The sequence below is a fragment of the Macaca nemestrina genome, chromosome 8 (assembly GCF_043159975.1).
Source record: "Macaca nemestrina isolate mMacNem1 chromosome 8, mMacNem.hap1, whole genome shotgun sequence".
Taxonomy (NCBI): Eukaryota; Metazoa; Chordata; class Mammalia; order Primates; family Cercopithecidae; genus Macaca; species Macaca nemestrina.
In genome coordinates, this window is record NC_092132.1 from 131,473,092 (window position 1) to 131,496,970 (window position 23,879).

General features: G+C 42.0%; 1 protein-coding gene and 1 long non-coding RNA gene across 4 annotated transcripts in view; one reads left to right on the top strand and one right to left on the bottom strand.

Moving 5' to 3' along the window:
- The window catches only part of LOC105482068 (uncharacterized), a 45,171-nt gene extending 23,525 nt beyond the window's left edge, over positions 1 to 21,646 (bottom strand). For both annotated transcript variants that reach the window (XR_011607156.1, XR_987373.2), the window contains exons 1-2: positions 21,607 to 21,646; positions 18,469 to 18,513 (exon numbers count right to left, since the gene is read on the bottom strand). This is a non-coding gene — a long non-coding RNA (uncharacterized lncRNA). The remainder of the gene's footprint in view (positions 1 to 18,468; positions 18,514 to 21,606) is intronic.
- The window catches only part of LOC105482067 (TNF receptor superfamily member 10b), a 53,334-nt gene continuing 29,715 nt past the window's right edge, over positions 261 to 23,879 (top strand). For both annotated transcript variants that reach the window (XM_011741940.3, XM_011741941.3), the window contains exon 1: positions 261 to 571. In XM_011741940.3, coding sequence (XP_011740242.2) covers positions 422 to 571 — 150 coding nt within the window. In that variant the 5' untranslated portion in view covers positions 261 to 421. The remainder of the gene's footprint in view (positions 572 to 23,879) is intronic.

Sequence of the window (23,879 nt, forward strand, 5' to 3'; positions counted from 1 at the left end):
CATTCTCCCCCAGTTTCGGTGCCTGTCCTGGCGCAGACAGGACCCAGAAACAAACCACAGCCCGGGGCGCAGCCGCCAGGGCGAAGGTTACTTTCCGATACCTTCCCCTCCCCGCCCCACTTGGACGGGCTTGCAGAGCGTTACGTTGACAAGGCTCTTATTATTTATTTATTTTTTGTCACCAACCTGTGGCGGAATTTGCAGTTGCGTATTGGCTCTGATTCGCCCCGCCCCGAATGACGCCTGCCTGGGGGCTGTGAAAGTACAGCCGCGCCGCCCCAACTCATCCTGGACACAGAAATCAGCACGTGTCCCGCGAACCCCGCAATCTCTGTGCCCACAAAATACACGGACTGACGTCCGATCTACTTTAAGAGTTGAAACCTACGGGCCTGGGGGGCGAAGAGCGTTCCCTCCTGCCATGGGACAACTGAGACAGAGCGCCCCGGCCGCTTCGGGGGCCCGGAAAGGGCGCGGCCCAGGACCCAGGGAGGCGCGGGGAGCCAGGCCTGGGCTCCGTGTCCTCAAGACCCTTGTGCTCGTCGTTGCAGCCGCCGCAGTCCTGCTGTCGGTGAGTCCCCGCCGCGGTCCCTGGCTGGGGAAGAGCGCTCCTGGCGCCGGGAGCGGGCAGGGAGAGAGGGGGACACTATGGGGGTGCGTGGCCCGGGTCGCCTGCGGCCGGGCATGTCCGGGCAAGACGCACCAGTCGCCGGAGTCTGGGGAAGAGCCGGGTCCCCGGGCTGGGCAGGAGCGACCCGGGCCGCGAAGGAGCAGAGCGCGCGTTCCACTTGGTGTAAATTCCCGAATCCAGTGAGGGTGCGCGACAAGGTGGGAATTCCCGAGTAAGCCACGTGAAGCCACAGAGACGTCCTCGGACTTTGATTTTGTTTTCTTTCCTTACTTTCTTTTTCTTTCTTTCTCTTTTTCTCTTTCTTCCTTTCTTTCTTTCCCTCCCTTCCTTCCTCGATCAGTTCCTGCCTTAATTTCTTTTCCTTTTGCGCCTTCGAATGAATTCCTAAAGGTGCTCATTGCAGATCGCTTTGAACCCGCGACCAGTGAAGAACTCCCCTGTGGTCGCTGCGTCCCAGTGGTTCCGTTCCGCGCGCGGGAGCGGTTGCGGGCGCAGCTGGAGAGGACCCTTCCTCTCCTTAGCGGCTGCGCCCCTACGCGCGCGGGGCCGCTCATCGCCAATGCCGGTGTTTGGGGTTCCTTGGGAAAATGAGATTTAGGAGAAGGGAGTCTGTGGCACTTGGGGCCTGACCTGCTTGATAACAGCAGCTGCATTTTGGTCTGGCAAGAGCCTTTCTTGCCACCTCTCGGCAAGTATCTGTGATAATGGGGAAGGGACAAAGGGTCGGCTTTGTAGGGAACAGCACGGTGTGCTCAGCGACGGGAGAGATTGTGAATCATCACACTTTACAGAGGAGGAGACCGTAGCTCAGCGAGGGGAAGTCTGTGGGCCGAGACCTAACTCAAGACTGTACAGAGGGGCAGGAAGGGAGAGGAGGAACCGTGAAAGTAAGGTCAAGAGAATGCTGGTGTTGGCCTAAAGAATACCAGTGTGAAGCACTGGAGTTTTATGGGATATTGTTACACACCTCATGCTGAGTTCAGTGTTTCCACCCCACACCACTGTGTGTCCTTGGTATCACCTCTGAGTGGAGGGAGGGCGGAATCCTCTTGGTGAGGAAGGTGTACAGGGGCCTCGGCCTCCCCCTCCTGCTGTGGTTTCTGTGGGCCTAGGCTCCCACGGCATCTTGCTTCTCTGTGGGTGGTGGATCTTTGGTCTCTGGCTGCTTTTATGATTTTTTTAGCACTGGTTTGCAATGATTTGGTTTGTTTGCCCTGTTGTGTTTTTTTTCTATAAAGAATTTCTTGGATTTTTGGCTTTCGACTTTTATGTTCTTTCTACTTGGAAGATTTTTTCTGTAAAGAAAGCCACAACTGGGTTGTGTTGAATTTCTCTTATTTGTGGTTTTAGAGTTTATGTTCTCCTTGGAGATTTTTCTGTAAAGAAAGCCACGACAGCCGGGTCCGGTAGCTCATGCCTGTAATCTCAGCATTTTGGGAGGCGGAGGCGGGCAGATCACATGAGGTCAGGTGTTCAAGACCAGCCTGACCAACATGGTGAAACCCTGTCTCTACTAAAAATACAAAATTAGCCAGGTGGGCGCCTGTAATCCCAGCTACTTGGGAGGCTGAGGCAGGAGAATCACTTGAACCCGGGAGGCAGAGGTTGCAGTGAGCAGAGATGGTGCCATTGCACTCTAGCCTGGGAGACAAGAGCAAGACTCCAAAAAAAAAAAAAAAAAAGAGGGAAGGAAGCCACAACAGAGTTGTGTTGAACAAGGAAGGAAGGAAGGAACGAAGGAAGGAAGGAACGAAGGAAGGAAGCCACAACAGAGTTATGTTGAATTTCCTGGATTTGGGGTTTTAGAGTTAATGTTTTTTTGTTTGTTTGTTTGGTTTTGAGATGGAGTGTCGTCTTTGTCGCCCAGGCTGGAGTGCAGTGGCGCGATCTTGGCTCACTGCAATCTCTGCCTCCCGAGTTCACGCCATTCTCCTGGCTCAGCCTCCCGAGTAGCTGGGACTACAGGCGCCCGCCACCATGCCCGGCTAATTTTTTGTATTTTTAGTAGAGACGAGGTTTCACCGTGTTAGCCAGGATGGTCTCGATCTCCTGACCTCGTGATCCGCCCGTCTCGGCCTCCCAAAGTGCTGAGATTTACAGGCGTGAGCCACCGTGCCCAGCCGAGTTTATGTTCTGCTTGGAAGATTTTCAGCCATTATTTCTTCAAATACTCTGTCTGTCTCTTCTGGTGACGGTGGTCTTAATACATTTACGTTAGAATATTAGATTTTGTATCAGAGTTAACTTAGTATCTATTCTTTTTTTTGCCCCATCATTTTCTGTGCTTCACTTTGAGTAGTTCCTAGTGAGGGCTCTTCAAGTTCATTGATCTGATTCTGCAGAATCTAACCTGCTGTTAATCTCATCTACTGTATATCAGATTTTTTTTTTTTTTGAACTTTAGAAGTTCTCTTTTGGCTTTTTTAGTATCTTTCATTTATTTCCTGATCTTCTATGTGTTTTTCTTTTTTGAGACAGGGTCTTACTCTGTCACCCAGGCTGGAGTGCAGTGGCACAGTCAGAGCTCACTGCAGCCTCAACCTCTTGAGCTCAAGTGATCCTCCCACCTCGGCCTCCCAAGTACCTGGGACCACAGGCGCTTGCCACCATGCCTGGCTAATTTTTGTATTTTTAGTAGAGACCGGGTTTCACCATGTTGCCCAGGCTGGTCTCAAACTCCTGCGCTCAAGGAATCCTCCCACGTTGTCCTCCCAAAGTGTTGGGATTACAGGCCTGGGCCACCATGCCCAGCCTGTGAGTTTGGGCATGTGTGTTTTGTTTTTCTCTTTTTTAAATATCCTTGAGTACATTTGTAAGCTTTAGATGACCTGTTTTAAGGTCTTTAATGTATCAACACCATTATATCTGTTATCATGCCACTGTTTCTGTTGATTGCATTTTTTTTTCCTGCCTGTGGGGACATTTTTGGTTTTTTTCCATGCATAGTAATTTTTTATTGCATGGCATTGTGAATTTTGCTTTCTTAGGTACTGAACATCATTGCGTTCTTTCAAAGTCTATTGAGTATTACTCTGGTCACAATTAGAAAACTGAGGATCAGTTTGCTCCTCTGATACTAGCTTTTAACTACATATAACCATATGTAGTTAACCTTGTGTTCAGTTTCCTTATTCAGAGGCTCATTTAGTTAACTACTAAGGGTATAGTGGTCAACTTCTGATGGTAACTAGCCAGCACCCCTGGCATGTGGTCTGTCCACTGTAGGAAGGGGAACAGGAACATGCAGATCTCTCAGCCCTGCATGGGCCGCAATCTAATCTTCCCTTCCCTGGGTGGCTTCTTCTCAGGCACCCACAGTCCGTCTCAGCAGACACTGGACATGTCCTCTGCAAGGAGCAGCTGCTTCTCCCAATCTCTGCCCTGCACTTGGCCCCTGGAAGCTCCTGCCTATGGTTCTCAACAGAGTCTACAGAGCTCTACAGGGTCCTCTGCCCCTGCTGCAGCTGGAGGCTGTCCTTATGCAGTGAGCTAAGGCCACAGCTAGTCTCACTGTCTGTGCTTGGCGGCGGGGGTAGGAGTGATTCATTTATCAGGTAGACGAGGAGCCCTTTACTCTGGGAAAATCTGTGCCTGAGTTGGGGAAGGACAAATGAGCCCTGTGTGAATACTGCTCCCTGGAGCCCACAGTCCGGTGGAGCAGATGACAGCAGGGACCTCAATAACTATCAGGAAGCATGAGGTCCCACCACTGTCACCTCCCCTACCTCCAGATTGGCTGTGCTGGCTCCGGAGATGTCATCCCTCCATATTTGACTGACAGAAGGAGGCTGTGCAGTCCCAAGGCTGCAGGTCATGGTAGTGTGGCCGGGATAATATGGTTTGCTTAAAATCAACATTGCGGGTAATGATCATAGTAATCAGAGCATGTGTTTAAGTTCTGTGTTCTAAACACTTTCCACACATATTAACACTTTCAGTTCACACAACAACCTATGTAGGAACTGTGATTATCCAGGGCAGTTTTAAGGATGTGGGTGACTCAGAGAAGAAAGAGGAGGTTACTCGGGTTAATTTTTGATGAGAAATATTAGCAGGCATTAGGCTCAAACTTGGTATAAAGCAAGGAGCCTCTGTCACAGGTGGGTGAGTCACAAGACAGGGAAGCCCCGCCAATGACTCATGTCCGGGAGGAGGCAGGGTTCCTAGAATTCAATGGGTCAAGAACTGAATAAGCCAAACCGCTGGCCTCCCTTCTTCTTGTTTTCCTTCTCTCTCTTAACTATGCCCATGGACACCCCCATGAGCCCATTTCTGTGGCCCAACACAATCACACATCTCTGGCCACATGCCCATTCTCCCTCAATCAGAGAGGCCCACGGATGGCACAGCCTTGTCCTGCACAGCAGAAAGAGTGAATGGTGATGAATGGATCTATATTATTTCAACTCTCCTACCTTTTGTAATCATATTACAACATTAATTCAGCAGTACCTCTCTTGTTTTTACTCCCCTCCCTCATTACACTGGCTTCCTGTCTGTCTGGGATTCTGTCTGCATGAACTCTTTCCTTTATGTCCACTACTGTCCCTACCACCGATGGCATTTGTCGCTTCTGCCTGAGCAGCCCCTCCAGACTCTTCACAAGTTCGAGGACTTTGGGGTTAATGATGGCTGTGCCTCAGCTCTTGTGAATGGAAACTGTGCTAAGGAAAGGAAGGGCCATGTCGTGTTCCCGATATGCCATGGCTCCTTGCATATGTGGTCACCAGGTGCCTACATGTCTTCCATGAGTGAATGAATGGGTAATGTGGATTCTAGGAAGCTGCACTAATGCAGATGTTGTGTCCTCAACCTGCTCATAGAGAGCGTTAAACGTGAGAGGTGGGGAGTGTGGCAGGCAGGCCAAGGACAGAACACAGGATCTGAATAGAGTGTGGAGGATCACGCACATCCAGAGTCACCAAGGCCATTGTCAAGTTTTCGCTGGGGACGTTCCCCATCAGATCCACCCTTTAGAGATCATTGTTCACCCAGTGGAGAGTGGATTAGGTGGGTGACCTCAAGTGTGGCCTGGGCAGCATTTGGGATGGGTCCTAGTGGTTAGGGTGAGGGTCAGGTTGCATTATCGTGAAGAAGGCAAGTGGCAGCTGAGGCGGATCTCAGAGAAATGATGATAATGCAGGCCAGTGATGCAATGGGTTTGGTAAGAAGAGGAAAGAGGTTCGTGGTGGATTCTAGTGCTTCTAATCTGATACTTGGGTGAGGTCATTACCAAATAAGGAGTAAATGGGCATAAATGGCTTTAAGAATTAGGAACCTGAGGCCGGGCGCGGTGGCTCAAGCCTGTAATCCCAGCACTTTGGGAGGCCGAGACGGGTGGATCACGAGGTCAGGAGATCGAGACCATCCTGGCTAACATGGTGAAACCCCGTCTCTACTAAAAAATACAAAAAACTAGCTGGGCAAGGTGGTGGGCGCCTGTAGTCCCAGCTACTCGGGAGGCTGAGGCAGGAGAATGGCATAAACCCGGGAGGCGGAGCTTGCAGTGAGCTGAGATCCGGCCACTGCACTCCAGCCTGGGCGACAGGGCGAGACTCCGTCTCAAAAAAAAAAAAAAAAAAAAAAAGAATTAGGAACCTGAATGTGCTATTGGAGACCGTATGGACACATCACTGCTCACAGACCTGCAGTACACAAAATGCTAAAAGATTTCAATCTGAATAGAGGAAATGAAATGGAAACATGGATTAGTTATTTATTTATTTATTTATTTATTTCTGAGACAGTTTCACTGTTGTTGCCCAGGCTGGAGTGCAATGGCGCAATCTTGGCTCACTGCAACCTCTGCCTCCTGGGTTCAAGCGATTCCCCTGCCTCAGCCTCCTGAGCAGCTGGGATTACAGGCACTTGCCACCACACCCAGCTAATTTTTGTATTTTTAGTAGAGACGGGGTTTCACCATATTGGCCAGGCCCGTCTCAAACTCCTGACCGCAGGTGATCCACCACCTTGGCCTCCCAGAGTGCTGGGATTACAGGTATGAGCCACCTCGCCCAGCTAGAAACATGGATCTTAAGGAAAGAAAGAAGATCATCAGCAATAGAAATATAAATGCACCTATAAAGAATGATTATTTCCTGCTACTTTCTTGAAAATATCAAATAATGTAACACTTTGTAGGGTTTGTAACATATGTACATGCCTGAGACAACTATAGCAGAAAGAATCAGTAGTGGAGGTGAATGAATCTGTATTATTTCAAGTCTCCTACATTTTATGATATTATCATATTAATTCTGTGATACAACTCAGTAATAAAAAGGAACAGAGTACTGATGCACATGAAAATATGACTGAATTTCAAAATAATTATGCTGAAAGAAACCAGACAGAAAAGCATATATAGTATCTGATTCTACCTATGATATTTATAGCCAGAAATGGTTTAATTAAAAAAGAAGAAGGACCTTAAATCTACAAGCAAAGTTTACAAATATAGGAATTAGAAAAAGAATGAACCAAACCCAGAGTTAGCATTATAAAGGAAATAATTATTAGAAGAAAAATAAATAAAACAGATAATAGAAAAACAGTAGAGGCCAGACGTGGTGGCTCGTGCCTATAATCCCAGCACTTTGCGAGGCCAAGACAGGAGGATCGCTCGAAGCCAGGAGTTTGAGACCAAACTCTGTCTCTACAAAAAATACAAAAACCATCCTGGCCTGGTGGAGCACACTTGTGATCCCAGTTACTCGGGAAGCTGAGGTGCGAGGATCACTTGAGCCCCAGAGACGTAGGTTGCAGTGAGTCAAGATCACATCACTGCACTCTAGCCTGGGTGACAGAGTGAGACACTGTCTCAAAGAAAGAAAGAAAAAGAAAAAAAGAAAAACCATAGAGAGAATCCACAAAACAAACATTGATTCTTCAAAACTATTAATTAAGCTGACAGAATTCACTAGTGAATTCTAACCAGCTTAATTAATTTTAATGAAGAGCTAATACCACTACTTCTCAAACTCTTTCAAAAACTTGAAGAGAAGGGAACCTTTCTTTTTTTTTTTTTTTTTTGGTACGGAGTCTCGCTCTGTTGCCCAGGCTGGAGTGCAGTGGCCGGATCTCAGCTCACTGCAAGCTCCGCCTCCCGGGTTCACGCCGTTCTCCTGCCTCAGCCTCCCGAGTAGCTGGGACTACAGGCGCCCGCCACCTCGCCTGGCTAGTTTTTTGTATTTTTTAGTAGAGACGGGGTTTCACCGTGTTAGCCAGGATGGTCTCGATCTCCTGACCTCGTGATCCGCCCGTCTCGGCCTCCCAAAGTGCTGGGATTACAGGCTTGAGCCACCGCGCCCGGTCGGGAACCTTTCTTGACTCTTTCTGTGAGGCCAGCATTGCTCTGATACCCAAGCAGATAAAGATACTACAAGAAAATAAAGCTACATCCCAATATCCCTAATGGATGCAAAAATCTTTAACAAAATACTATCAGAGATAATTCGACAGTACCTTAAATGGATTATACACCATGACCAAGTTGGATTTATTTCCGGAATGCAGGAATGTTTCAAGAAATGAAAATTGAACAATGTAATACATTGCATTAATAGAATGAAGGGGGAAAAAGACACATGATCATCTCAATTGATACAGGGAAAACCTTTGATAAAATTCAAAGCCCTCTCATGATGAAAACACTCAGCAAACTAAGAATAGAAGAAAACTTCCACTACATCATAAAAGCCATGTAAGAAAACCTCACAGCTAACATCATACTCAGTGTGAAAGACGGAAAGCTTTTCCTTTAAGATTAAAAACAACATAAGGATACCCACCCACCTTTGCCATTCGGCATAGTACTGGAAGTTCTAGCCAAAACAATTAGGCAAGAAAAAGAAATAAAAGCATCTGAACTATAAAGGAAAAAGTAAAATCTGCGTTTTCAAATAATATGATCTTACTGGTAGAAAATCACAAAAGTTCACAAAAATTAAACTGCCAAAAATAAAATCATATCAAATTTTTAAAATTTTGAAATTTATTGTTGTTCAGTAAGAGACAGGACAGATTGCAATCTGGGAGATTTCAAACCAAGTGGTAAGAAACTTGCCTTACAGTAGGTATAGGACACTGTATAAAGGAGGATGTATTTTGACAATTTCATGATTGACTATTATAAATTTACATTATTTTAAAAGGCTATCAGAGCTGTTTAAGCTGATTTTTCTATCACTGCTTGATTTAATTTCACTGAACCACATTACATCATGACGAAGGTGTAAAACTTACATTTTGTGGGTTTTTTTCATGATTACAGTTAATGTTTCAGGGATATCAGGATGTCTTAAGTTTTGGCTACATGGTTATGGGTGATTGCCATGGGGTATATCTAAACTGTGTTTTTAATTTTTCTTTAATGATACTAAAATGAGTTCATCAAAGAAGCGGAATACAAAATCAACTGGAAAAGTCAATTGCATTTCTATACACTACCAATGAACAATTAAAAAAAAGAAATTAGGAAAAAATCCATTTACAATAGTATCAAAAATAATAAAATAGGAGTAAACTCACCAAGGAGGTGGAAGACTTGTGCAATGAAAACTATAAAACATTACTGAAAGTAATTAAAGAATACAAAAATAAATGGAAAGATATGCCATGATTATGGATTGTAAGACTAATTATGTTAACATTTCCTAAAGTGATCTATACATTCAATGTAATCTCTATCAAAATCCCAATTACATTTTTGCAGAAATGAAAAAATGTATTCTAAAATTCATATGGAATTTCTAGGGACCAGAATAGCCAAAACAATCTTGAAAATGAATGAAAATGTAGTAGGATTCACATTTCCTGATTTTCAAAACTTCCTGCAAAGCTGCAGTAATCAAAACAGCATAGTACTGGCATAAAAGCAGACAAATAGATAAGTGGAATAGAATAGAGCAGCCAGAAATAAACCCTCACATATATGGCCAAATTATTTTTCACAAGGATGCCAAGATGGTTGAATGGAGGAAAGGGCCATCTTTTCAATGAAGGGGGCTAGGAGAACTGGATATCCATATTCAAAAGAATGAAGTGAACTTTAGCCTAACATTGTATATAAAAAATAGCTTAAAAAAAAAAAAGATATAAATGTAAGTGCTAAAACTATAGAACTCTTGAAATAAAATATAGGATAAAAATTTTGTGACATTGGATTTGGCAATAATTTCTTGGATATGACACCATGGACACAGGTAACAAAAGAAAAAATACACATTTTGGACTTCATGAAAATCAGTAACTCTTATGCATCAAAAGATACAATTAACTGGATAAAAAGGCAAAACCCACGGAATGAGAGAATATATTTGTAAGTTGTATATCTGATAAGGGCTTAATATCTAAAATACATGAAGAATTCCTATAGTCCAACAAAAGAAAAACAACCCGGTTAAAAATGGGCAACTGATTTTTATAAACGTTTCTCCAAAGCAAATATACAAATGGTCAATAAGTATATGAAAAGATACTCTAATCACTAATCATTAGGGAACTGCTGGTCAAAACCACAGAGATACCATCCTATACCCATCAGGATGACTATTATAAAAAACACACACACAGGCCAGGCCCGGTGGCTCACGCCTGTAATCCCAGCACTTTGGGAGGCCAAGGCGGGCGGATCACGAGGTCAGGAGATCCAGACCATTCTGGCTAACACTGTGAAACTCCATCTCCACTTAAAAAAATACAAAAAAATTAGCCTGGCGCGGTGGCGGGCGCCTGTAGTCCCAGCTACTCCGGAGGCTGAAGCAGAATGGCCTGAACCCAGGAGGTGGAGCTTGCAGTGAGCCGAGATTGCACTACGGCACTCCAGCCTGGGCGACAGAGCTAGACTCCGTCTCAAACACACACACACACACACAGCATTAGCAAGGTTGTAGAGAAGTTGGAACCCTCATGCCCTGTTAATGGGAATGTAAAATGGTGCAGCCACTATGGAAAACAGTTTGATAGTTCCTCAAAAGTAAAAACAGGATTACCAGATGATCCATCATTCCCACTTCTAGGTATATGTCCAAAAGAATTGAAAGCATGGTTTCAAACAGATGTTTGTACACCCACGTTTATAGCAGTATTATTCACAATAGCCAAAAAGTGGAAGAAACCCCGGTTGGACAGATCAATAGATAATGTGGTATATTCATACTATGGAGTATTACTCAGCCATGAAAAGGAAGGAAATACTGGCACACGCTACACAATGAATGAACATTAAAGACATGCTCAGTAAAATGCCATTTATAAAAGGACAAATGAAATAGGATTCCACTTATGTGAGGTACCTAGTGTAGTCAAATTCACAAAAACCAAAAGTAGAATATTGGATGCCAGGGGTTGTAAGGAGGGAAGAGTGGGAAGATGAAACAACTTCTGAGGATGGAGAGTTGTGATTGTTGCACAACAACATTAATAAATGTAGTGTCACTGAACCACATACTTTAAAAGATTAAAAGATAAGTTTCATGTGATATATAATTTACCTTAGTTTTAGATTTTTTTTTAAAAGAAAGCATTTATTATAGTCACTATAACAATTACACATAAAATGGAAATACTGTTGATTTAAAAATCCAATGCACAGGCCGGGCGCGGTGGCTCACACCTGTAATCCCAGCACTTTGGGAGGGTGAAGTGAGCGGATATCCTGAGATCGGGAGTTCAAGACCAGCCTAACCAACATGGAGAAACCCCATCTCTACTAAAAATGCAAAATTAGCCGGGTGTTGTGGGGCATGCCTGTAACCCCAGCTACTTGGGAAGCTGAGGCAGGAGAATCGCTTGAACCTGGGAGGCAGAGGTTGCGGTGAGTCGAGATTACGCCACGGCACTCCAGCATGGGCAACAAGAGCAAAACTGTTCTAAGCAATTAATGGAACAATTTGACAAAAATATCAGTAAAGTCATAAAAGATCTGAACCACCTTGACTTAATTGACATTTATAGAGCACACATGCATCTATTGAAAACTCATTCTCTTCTAGTGAAGATGGTACCCTCACTCATTTTATAGCCCAGAATATGGGCTATAAAATTAAGTCTAAGTAAAGTCTCTTTTAAAAAAGAGAACTCATATAATGTATGTTCTCTGATCTCAATGAAATTCAATTGGAAATAGATAAGAATGTCTATAAAGACCTCCAAATTTGGATGCTAAGCAACACACTTATAAATAATCCATGGTTCAAAGGAGAAATTAAAAAGTAATTCAAAAATATTTCAAAATAAATGATAATGAAAACTTAACTTATCAAAACTTGTGGGGAAGCTATTAATATGTTTCTCTTTTTTTTTTTTTTTTTTTTTTTTGAGATGGAATCTCGTTCTGTTGCCCAGGCTAGAGTGCAGTGGTGTGATCTCGGCTCATTATAACCTCTGCCTCCCAGGTTCAAGGGATCCTCCTGCCTCAGCCTCCTGAGTAGTTGGGATTACAGGCACGCACCAGCACACCCAGCTAATTTTGATATTTTTAGTAGAGACGGGGTTTCACCATGTTGGTCAGGCTGGTCTTGAACTTCTGACCTCATCACCCGCCCACCTTGGCCTCCCAAAGTGCTGGGATTACAGGCGTGTGTCACCACACCCGGCCACTAATATGGTTCTTAGAGTAAAATGTGTAGCTTTCAATGGTTCTGTTAAAAGAATAGGAGTTAAGGGAAATGGAGAATGGCCCTTAATGATACAGAGTTTCTTTTGGGGGTGATGAAAATGTCCTAAAATTGATTATAGTGATGGTGGCATAACTCTATGAGTATATTAAAAACCATTAAGCTATGCACTTTAAATGAGTGAATTATGTGAATATAATTGTTAATTATGTGAATTAGACCTCACCAAAGCTATTAAGAAAAAAAGCACTGAATAAAATCCATGACCTGAAGAACCCCATTAATAAATTATAAAATGTAAGTGTAAATTAAAACCAAGGGAAATAACAAGGAGGGTTAAAAATCAATGTAATTGAATATAAACAATAAAAAGAATCAAACTGAATCAAAAGTTTGTTCTCTAAGACTATCAACAAAATTAATAACCTTCTAACTAGACTAACAGGAAAAAAGAGAACACAAAGTACCAGTGTTAATCAGGAGTTAATGGTTTATTATTAAAAACTATGCACCATTAAAAGGATAATAAAGAGATCTTATCAATAACTTTAGGCTAATAAATACATTTGATAACGTGGGTGAAATGGACAAAATCTTTCTTTTTTTTTTGTAACGGGATCTCACTCTATCTTCCAGACTGGAGTGCAGTGGCACGATCTCGACTCACTACAACCTCCCTCCTGAGTTCAAGCAATTCTCCTGCCTCAACCTCCTAAGTAGCTGGGACTACAGGCATGTGCCACTATGCCCAGCTAATTTTTTTGCATTTTTAGTAGAGACACGGTTTGTCCATGTTGGTCAGGCTGTCTTGAACTCCTGACCTCAAATGATCCACCCGCCTTGGCCTCCCAAAGTGCTGAGATTACAGGCCTGAGCCACTGCGCCCAGCCGAAATGGAAGATGATTGAAAACATATGTCCACAAAAAAAACTTGTAAAAGAATATTCTATGGCAGTCTTAATTTTGATAGCCAAAAGCTGAAAATGGCTCAGAGATCTATCAGCAGAAAAATAGATATAAGCACATGGCATAATCGGGGCATACGTATACAATGAAATTTGTTTATCAACAAAAAAAGCAACACTACTCATACATAGAATGACAGATGAATCTGAAAACATTAAGCTGAGTTTAAAAAGGCTCACAAAGGCAGGGCTCGGTGGCTCACACCTGTAATCCCAGCACTTTGGGAGGCCAAGGCGGGTGGATCACGAGGTCAGAAGATCGAGACCATCCTGGCTAACACGGTGAAACCACGTCTCTACTAAAAATACAAAAAATTAACCGGGCGTGGTGGTGGGCGCCTGTAGTCCCAGCTACTCGGGAGGCTGAGGCAGGAGAATGGCATGAACCCAGGAGGCGGAGCTTGCAGTGAGGTGAGATCGCGGCACTGCACTCCAGCCTGGGTGACACAGCAAGATTCGGTCAAAAAAAAAAAAAGGCTCATGAAGATGAGTATATGTATTCAAGATTTTGGAACTGGCAATACTGATTGATCGTGGAAAAACTAATCACTTCTTCGAGCGGTGTTGCCAATTAGGATTACCTGAGAAGGGGCTATAGGGATTTTCTGTGGTTATCCTCATGTTGTATGATTTTAAATGAAGGATTTGGGTTATACATGTGTATGAATTTATCAAAACTTACTGAATGGTACACTTGAGAATTATGCATTTTGGCCGTGCGTGGTGGCTCACGCCTGTAAGCACTTTGGAAGGCCTCAATCACTTGAGGTTAGGAGTTCAAGACCAGTCTGGCCAACATGGTGAAACCTCATCTCTACTAAAGATACAAAAAAATTAGCCAGGCATAGTGGTGTGTGCCTGTAATCCCAGTTACTTGGGAGGCTGAGGCAGGAGGATAACTTGAACCTGGGAGGCAGAGGCTGCAGTGAGCTGAGATCATGCCACTGTACTCCGGTCTGGGTTACAGAGTGAGACTCTGTCTAAATTGTCTAAATATATATATATATAAACAGTCTAAATTATATATTTTATATATGTATATAATATATACGCATTTTGCTGTTGTGGGTATTCATTGCACAAATCTGTAAACTTTATTGAGTGCTTGAAAATTTTCATAATAAAATGTCAAAGGAGAGAACCTATCAGAAGGAGAGCCAGGGAAGACAGGAGAGAATAGGAATGTGACGGCAGAGAAAGGGGACATAGATGTCTGAAGCCGGGGGGGCCCAGCCAGAGGAAGGGACAATTTGAGGGACACATGTTAGCTTTGCTGTCACTAAATACTGGACAGGCTTTTATGGAAGAGGGCTGCATTTTGTCTTGCTTAAATTCAGGCAGTTGAACTGAGCTCAACAAAATGTTTTCATTTTGTCTTTTATAGTCTAAATTTCACTTTTTATCTTAAAACACTCTCAAAATTACAGGAAATTTGCAAAAACTACACAAATACTTTTCGCTGAACCATCTGAAAACTCGGTGTTGACTTCATGCACATCATTCCTCAACACTTTGGTGCATACTTTGTACTAATAAGAACATTCTCCCCCATAACCATGACATAGCATTCAAAATGAGAGCATTAACATCAACACATTACTACAACTAATCCTCAGACCTTATTCAAATTTCTCCAATATAGTGGGCACAGTGGCTCATGCCTGTAATCCCAGCACTTTGGGAAGTCGAGGCGGGAGGATCACTTGAGGTCAGGAGTTCAAGACGAGCCTAGACAACATGGTGAAACCCCATCTTTACCAAAAATGTGAAACATTATCCAGGTGCAGTGGCACATAGCTGTAATCCCAGCTACTCGGGAGGCTGAGGCAGGAGAATCGCTTGAACCCAGGAGGCGGAGGTTGCAGTGAGCCAAGATCATGCCATTGCACTCCAGTCTGGGTGACAGAGCGAGATGCCATCTAAAAAAATAAAAAACAAAAAACAAAAAACAGAAAAAACACACCACCACCACCACCAACAAATTTCTCCAATAGCTCTTATGTCATTTATAGCGCAGAGATCCTCTCCTGAATAGCTGTACTGTTGTTTTCTCTTGTCTGTGACTCTTTGGTATTTAGTGGGGCATTGACAGGATATTTTGGAGACAGCTTATCAGGTACCTGTTTTTAAAAACTATTTATTTGTGATAAAATTACTACACATATTTAGTAAAATTTACCATCATAACTATTTTAAATGTACAGTTCAGCTGTGTTAACATTCACATTGTTGTGTAACCAATCTCCAGAATGCTTTTTGTCTTGCAGAAGTGAAATCCTGTACCCATTAAACAGCTTCTAATTCTCCCCTTTACCCAGCCTCTGACGACTACCGTGCTTTCTGTTTTTATGAATTTAACTACTCTAAGTACCTCATATAATTGGAATCATACAGTATTTGCATTTTTTTTTTTTTTTTTAGACAGTCTTGCTCTGTCACACATACTAGAGTGCAGTGGTGTGATCGCCACTCACTGCAACCTCTACCTCCTGGGTTCAGATGATTCTCCTGCCTCAGCCTCCCGAGTAGCTGGGATTACAGGCGCCCACCACCACACCTGGCTAATTTTTGTATTTTAAGTAGAGACAGTGTTTCACCATGTTGGCCAGGATGGTCCTGAACTCCTGATCTCGGGTAATCCACCTGCCTCGGCTTCCCAAAGTGCTGGGATTACAGGTGTGAGCCACCGCGCCCAGGCAGTATTCATCATTTCTGACTGGTTTATTTCATGTAGCGTAATATCCTCAAGGTTCACCCATGTTGCAGCATTTGTCAGCATTTCCTTTTTCTAAGGTGAATAAGATTCCATTGTATGCATGTACCACATTTTATTTATCCATTCATATGACGGAGACAGATTGCTTCCCTCTTTCGGCTGTTGTGAATAATACTGCTATAAACATGAGTGTACCAATATCTGTTTGAAACTCTACTTTTTTAAAGAAAAAAATGAACGATTCATTACATAAAATTATGCTTGCCAGAATACAGAAAAATTATTTCTTTTACCTTTACATATTTATGACAAGTACCAAGCAAAGTATAAGAACTGGAAGAACTCATTACAAATTACCAAAAACTATTTATTTGGTGAAATTATTCAAGTCATGAATGCTAAGTAAATTAATGCACTTCAAAATACATGAAGTGCAAAACAAGCATAGAAACAGTGATCTCGGCCAGGCGAGGTAACTCAAGCCTGTAATCCCAGCACTTCTGGAGGCAGAGGTGGGTGGATCACTTGAGGTCAGGAGTTTGAGACCAGCCTGGCCAACATGGCGAAACCCCACCTCTACTAAAATACAAAAATTAGTCAGGCATGGTGGTGGGCGCCTGTAATCTCAGCTACTTGAGAGGCTGAAGCAAGAGAATTGCTTGAACCTGGGAGGCGGAGGTTGCAGTGAGCCCCGATCATGCCACTACACTCCAGCTTGGACCACAGAGCAAGACTCCTTCTCAAAAAAAAAAAAAGGTAAACAGTGGTCTTAAATGATGATTCCTTTCACAAAACTAACCAACAAAGAAGCAGCACAAGAAAGTTTGTCAGGTTAGGCAGAAAAGAACAAATCAAATATATTGTTGGGTGGGATTGAACAAAAACCAACATCTAGGCAACTAGGATTCCAAAAAGAAAAAAAAAAACCTAAATGAGTAATTAGGACTCAAAACAGAATAAGGATATTCCAATACTCTATATCGTTTTTCTACTAATAACAGAAAGAAGGATTTGGGCTGGGCACGGTGGCTCATGCCTGTAATCCCAGCACTTTGGGAGGCCGAGGTGGGCTGATCACTTGAGGTCGGGAGTTTGAGACCAACCTGGCCAACATGGTAAAGCCCTGTATCTACTAAAAATACAATAATTAGCTGGGCATGGTGGTGCATGCCTGTAATCCCAACTACTCGGGAGGCTGAGGCAGGAGAATTGCTTAAACCTGGGAGGCGGAGGTTGCAGTGAGCTGAGATCACGCCACTGCACTCCAGCCTGGGCGACAAGAGGGAAACTCAGTCTCTAAATAAATAAACAAACAAATAAATAAATAAATATAAAAGAAAGATTTAGAGGCCAAGTATGATCTGTAGACCCAGGTACTGTCAAAGCATTTGCACTGAAGTCATCTTGGGATGGACATATAAATGAACTTTACTGTTACTCAAAGGTGAGAAAATGTATGCATTATAGCTGGGCGCGGCGGCTCACTCCTGTAATCCCAGCACTTTGGGAGGCCGAGGCAGGCGGATCACTTGAGGCCAGCAGTTCATGACCAGCCTGGCCAACACGGCAAAACCACGTCTCTACAAAAAATACAAAAACTAGCCAGCCGTGGTGGCACACACCTGTAATCCCAGCTACTCGGGAGGCTGAGGCAGGATAATTGCTTGAACCCAATAGGTAGAGGTTGCAGTGAGCAGAGATCATACCACTGCACATCGGCCTAGGGGACAGAGCAAGACTGTCTCAAAAAACAACAACACAAAAACTTATGCATTATAAAAGAAAGGAAAACAATTATACCTGAATAGGGCAAAAAGATTACACATTAAAATGATCAAATGCATCTCTACTATAAAACTAAAATAATCTGCTTCCAAAGAATTCCTTTGTACTTTAATGAGAGCAAAGCTTTTACCCTAATGAAAAGGCAAATGGGAGGTCTCTGGGAAGTTGGAATTGTCATAGCAAAAAAAAAAAAAAAAAAGAAAAAAGAGAGATACCTACCAGAAAATGTACATTAATGTCCATAATCTCATTAGTTAAAAAAAAAAAAAGCTCAAATTAAACTTTTTTTTTTTTTTTTTTTTTTTTTTTTTTGAGACAGAGTCTTGCTCTGTCGCCAGGCTGGAGTGCTGTGGCACAATCTCTGCTCACTGCAACCTCCCACTCCCTGGTTCAAGCGATTCTCTTGCCTCAACCTCCTAAGTAGCTGGGATTACAGAGCTGGAATTATAAGCATGGACCACCACGCCTGGCTAATTTTTGTATTTTAGTAGAGACGGAGTTTCACTATGTTGACCAGGATGGTCCCGATGTCCTGGTCTCATGATCCACCTGCCTCGGCCTCTCAAAGTGTTGGGACTACAGGCGTGAACCACTGCATCTGGCCATAATTAAATTATTTTAAAAATAAAAGTAATACATGAATAATATATATGTAATATGAATAATATGCCAAATTATTATATTCTATAGTCATAAGTGTTATTGATAAATACACTTAATTCATGCTACAAGAAAAAGAATTGAGACACTTACCTTCACATTTCGGAATTCCTGAGTCTTATCAGGCAAAAACAAGTCCTGAAAAAACAAAGTAAATCTACTTATTATAGTAGGGCATTAAGGTAATATTGTATTTGTAGTTTTAAAACTGACGGCTCTAAGGACAGTATATATGTGCTTCAATGAAATTATAAATATGAAAACCCTGCTTTCAGTTCTTTTGGATATATACCCAGAAGTGGGATTGCTGGATCATCTGGTAATTCTACTTTTAATTTTTTGAGGAACCACCATACTGTTCCTGGACCAAACTGAGGGTCAGGCTGCTATTTCTTGCCGCCCAATCGTGAGATGCCAATGAACTGGGAATAAAGAGAGTTTTTATTTCTGTAACTGGTTACAGGGAGAAGACCTGGAAATTATTGCCAGACCAACTCAAAATTACAAAGCTTTTCAGAGTTTATATGCCTTCTAATCTATATGTCTACATGTAAGAGTGCATTCATCTAAAGACATGTGATTAACTTCTTTTAATCTATAACTAAGGTCTGAGTCCTGAAGATCTTCCTCTGGAGCCTCAGTAAATTTACTTAATCTAAATGGGTCCAGGTGCTGGGGTTGTTACCCTTTTCTTGTCTCCTGCTAAACCATGGAGGTTTGGGGAGTTCCTTCAGACCTCCAATACACTTGTTTGTGGAGGCCTGGGGAGTTTCTTCAAAACCCCCAATAAAACTGGTTTAATCCTAAATGGGTCCTGTTAAGAATTCCTCTATTATTTTGTCATGCTTTAAAGCCTAGGCAAAACTCTTGATGGGCTTTTGTTACATTCCAGCCTTTGTATAAGGGCACTGGCCTTGTTTTTTTTTTTTTTTTTTTTTTTAAGCATTTAATAGTTAACTTAAGCACTTGATTAGTACTGAAACAGTTGTGATGGAGGGCTGCATTAGTGAAAACTGGACTGCCACAATCCCCACTGTCAATTTGTGCATGATTTCTATCATGCTTGTATATTTATTTATCATGAGAATCGTAGGGAGATGGGGCGTCATAATCTTTCTGGCTACTTCGTGCTGAGAGAGGGTCGTCGTTATGGGTCACCAGATGCACTGCTGGAGTGGAGGAGGTCGATTTGTTCCTGGTAGCACTCTGTTTTAGGGGCTTAGAGGCAGTGCCTGCTGAAACACCTAGTTTTCAGTTCACAGGGCTTTAAGAAAGCACAGCTTAGGTTTCAGTGATTTCCAGTTAGGGGAAATGGGGAAAAAGGAAAAGAAAAAGGAAAAAATTGAAAACATTTTTGAGACTTGCAGCCAGAAAAATTAGAATTTAATCCAAACTGTAGAAAATAATAAAAACTGAAAAACATTGAGGAAAACTAGAATTTAACAACAGGTGTAACTATAGTTTTTGAAACATATTTTTTCTCTCTCTAGTTTCCCATTTTTACTAAAAGACAAATCATGGTAGGACTGGTTTGCTTTATTGTACTTGTCCTAATTATTTATATACCGTGCAGCAAGAATAATTATTTTTTACATACGCCTTTTAAATTGGCTTTGATAGAACTTTGTTCCATAGAAGGAATCTGAGATAAGACCCTTTTAAAGCCGAGCCCAACCATGGATTTGTACCATCAAATACCTATGAGTTGGGCAAATTCCTCTCTTTTTGAGGTTCCAAGATAACTTGGGGTTCCCGGCCTGTCAGAAAGTGACAATCTTTACTTACCACAGGTCAGAAACCCTGTACAGGGTCTACGTACACAAAATATGAGGCCAGTTTCCAAGGGCTTTCTTGGCTTCGTAAGTCAAGTTTGATTCCTTAAAGGAGAGCAAAGTCAAAGCCTTGGTAAAATAACCAGTTTTTCCAATTGTGTCTTGTAACAAAAGAAAACAGATTCTTACTGCACTTATGCAAATAACTATATTGCCATAACTTAAGAATACTCACAAATAGTTTCCAAATTCTGGAGAAAATCAGGTAGAGAGAAACAAATATGCTCCAAATTTTGTTCATAGAAGTATACTGTACTTAATTGTTAAAAGGTGTTAATAGCTCAAAAGAAAAGTTTTCCTTGACTCTGAAAAGCAAAACAAAGGATTAGCAACATTTTAAGCCAAAAGTCAAAAAGATCACTTCAGTCTCCTATTAGTTCAGTTCATGCAGTTAATTCTTGTCCTGTTTGATATTAATGAACATTTTAACTCTTCAAGAGTTATGAACATTTTTCCTCTATTCTGATGTCACAATCTCCAAAGTTATCAGAAACCTGCATTCAAGAGCACCTGTCAGAGCTTTACAGCTAATTATAAAACTACCTTCTAAAGAGGACAAAAACAAGACAACAAATTTATGGATGACAAAAAGTTTTAGGGTAGCCATAGTTAAAGACACAATTGACGACAAGGTTATCTGTTACCTCTGTGGCACACAATAATTTTAACATAACAATTATAATTACTACTGATAACAAACACTAAGATATATCAGAATTATAGGAGTCTTCCATAACCTTGGAACACATACCAATAACATATTTATGCACATATAGCCCAAAGAAAGCCAAACACCATTTCATGTTCAACAATGCTTCCTGTATAATTTTTATATTAAATAAGCCACATTTCACCTTTACATTAGTGTACTATTAATGTTAAATCCAATTTTTAATAAAACCTTATAGACACATTTACCTGATGTTAATGTTCGACCATAAGGTAAGGCCCTAGGAGAGAGAGAAATAAAACCTAAAACATGAAGACCTTTTAAAGGCCTTCACACGTGCACACACACACACACACACACGTACATACACATTTTGAATGTTAGCTTTTAATTAAGCTGACTCTCAATCACTGAGTTTCAAAAAAACCTTTCTCCTTCTCAGAGGCCTTTCAGCAGAGATGGACCCAATACTTCCCATTTTCAAGTTTACATGGTATCAAAAAGAACCAGACAGACACACAAACACATGGAAACATTTCAGAAAAACACAAGGGGAAGTGCACTACGGCAAAACAGACTCTCAAAACTAATGCAAAACCTGATATCAACCAAAGGGAAAGTGGGTGTATGAGCCAGCCCTATTGCTTCCCTTGGCAGTACCGGACAAATGGCTTACCAAGCCCAAATGGGAAAACAATAGGCTCCTGGCATAGGATCCCATTGACTTACCCTTTGAGCGTGTCCGCTCTTTATCTCCGTTCCTCCCCAGTAGAGAAAGGGACATGCAGATTTGCACATAAACAGCCCTCTGGAGGTTCCCAGGGGAAACATCACCCGACAGCTGCTGGGATCCTCCTGAAGACTGTCTCATTGCAAGCTGCCAGCTGCTGAACACAGCACTGTTCTTATCTCCTGGCAGGAGAGTTTTTTGTTCCCAGACCAAACTGAGGGTGGGGCTGCTACTTCTTTTCACCCAATAATGAGATGTAGATGAACTGGGGAAGAAGAGAGTTTTTATTTCTGAAACTGGTTAAGGGGAGAAGTCCTGGAAATTATCGCCAGACCAACTCAAAATTACAAAGCTTTTCAGAGTTTGTATCCCTTCTAAGCTATATGCCTACGTGTAAGAGTGCATTCACCTAAAGACATAAATGATTAACTTCTTTTAATCTATAACTAAGGTCTGAGTCCTGAAGGCCTTCCCCTGGAGCCTCAGTAAATTTACTTAATCTAAATGGGTCCAGGTGCTGGGGTGGTTACCCTTTTCTTGTCTCCTGCTAAATCATGGTGGTTTGGGGAGTTCCTTCAGACCTCCCATACACTTGTTTGTGGAGGCCTGCGGAGTTTCTTCGGACCCCCTATAAAACTTGTTTAATCCTAAATGGGTCCTGTTAAGAATTCCTTCGTTATTTTGTCATGCTTTAAGGCCCAGGAAAGGCCTAGGCAAAACTCTTGATGGGCTTTTGTTACATCCCAGCCTTTGTATAAGGGCACTGGTTTTTTTTAGCTTTTAATATTTAACTTAACCACTCAGTCAGTACCGACACAATTGTGATGGAGGGCTGAGTTACTGAAACCTGGCCTGCCACAATACTGTTTTTCACAGTGTGTGTTTTACATTCCCACCAACAGGGCACAAGGGTTCCAGTTTCTTCACACCTCACCAGCACTTGTTACTTTCCATGCTGTTGTTTTTAATACAGCAGATGTTAGTGGTGTTGAGCATCTTTTCATGTGCTTATGGGCCATTTACTTATCTTCTTTGGAGAACTGTCTTTCGAGTCTTTTGCCCTTTAAAAAAATTTTTTTTAATTTTTATTGTAAATTAATAAATTATGGCCAGGCACAGTGGCTCATGCCTGTAATCCCAGCACTGTGAAAGGCCGAGACAGGAGGACTGCTTGAGCCCAGGCATTCAAGACCAGCCTGGGCAACATGGCAAGTCCCAATAAATTGTATGTATTTATGGGGATTTATAGGTTACAAAGTTATGTTACAATTTGTGCATACAATATGGAATAATTAAATCAGCTAATTGACATGTCCATCACTTCAAATACTTACCATTTTTATGGTGAGAACATTTGAAATTTATTCTTTTAGCAATTTTGAAATGTACAATATGCTGTTATTAACTATATTCATTGCACTGTGCAACAGATCTCAAAAACCTTATTCCTCCTAACTGATGCTTTGTACCTTTGACTGTCATCTCCCCATTGCCCCACCCCCCAGACTCTGGTAACCATTCTACTCTCTGCTTCTGAATTCAGTTGATTTCTTTCTTTCTTCCTTTTTTTTTTTTTTTTTTTTTTTTGAGATAAGAGTTTTGCTTTTGTTGCCCGGGCCAGGGTGCAATGGTGCAATCTCAGCTCACTGCAACCTCTGCTTCCTGAATTCAAGTGATTCTCTTGCCTTAGCCTCCTGAGTAGCTGGGATTACAGGTGCCCACCACCACGCCCAGCTAATTTTTGTATTTTTAATAGAGACAGGATTTCACCATGTTGGCCAGGCTGGTCTCGAAATCCTGACCTCAGGTGATCCACCCCACCTCAGCCTCCCAAAGTGCTGGGATTACAGGCATGAGCCACTGCATCCAGCCTAGTTGTTTTCAATTTCACATATGAAAACATACAGTATTTCTTTTTTTGTGCCTAACTTATTTCACTTAGCATGATGTATTCCAATTCCATACATGTTGTTGCAAGTGACAAAATTTCTATCTTTTTAAAGGCCGAATAGTATTCTGTGTTGTCTACATACCACATTTTCTTTATCCATTCATCTGTTGATGGACACAGTTGATTCCATAACTTGGCTGTTGTAAATAGAGCTGCAATGAACATGAAAGTGCAGATATCTCCTTGACATACTAATTTCAAATCTTTTTGGTAAATACTCAGAAGTGGGATTGCTGGATCATATAATAATTGTATTTTTAGTTTTTTGAGGCACCTCCATACTGCCTTCCATAATGGCTGTACTAATTTACATTCCCACCA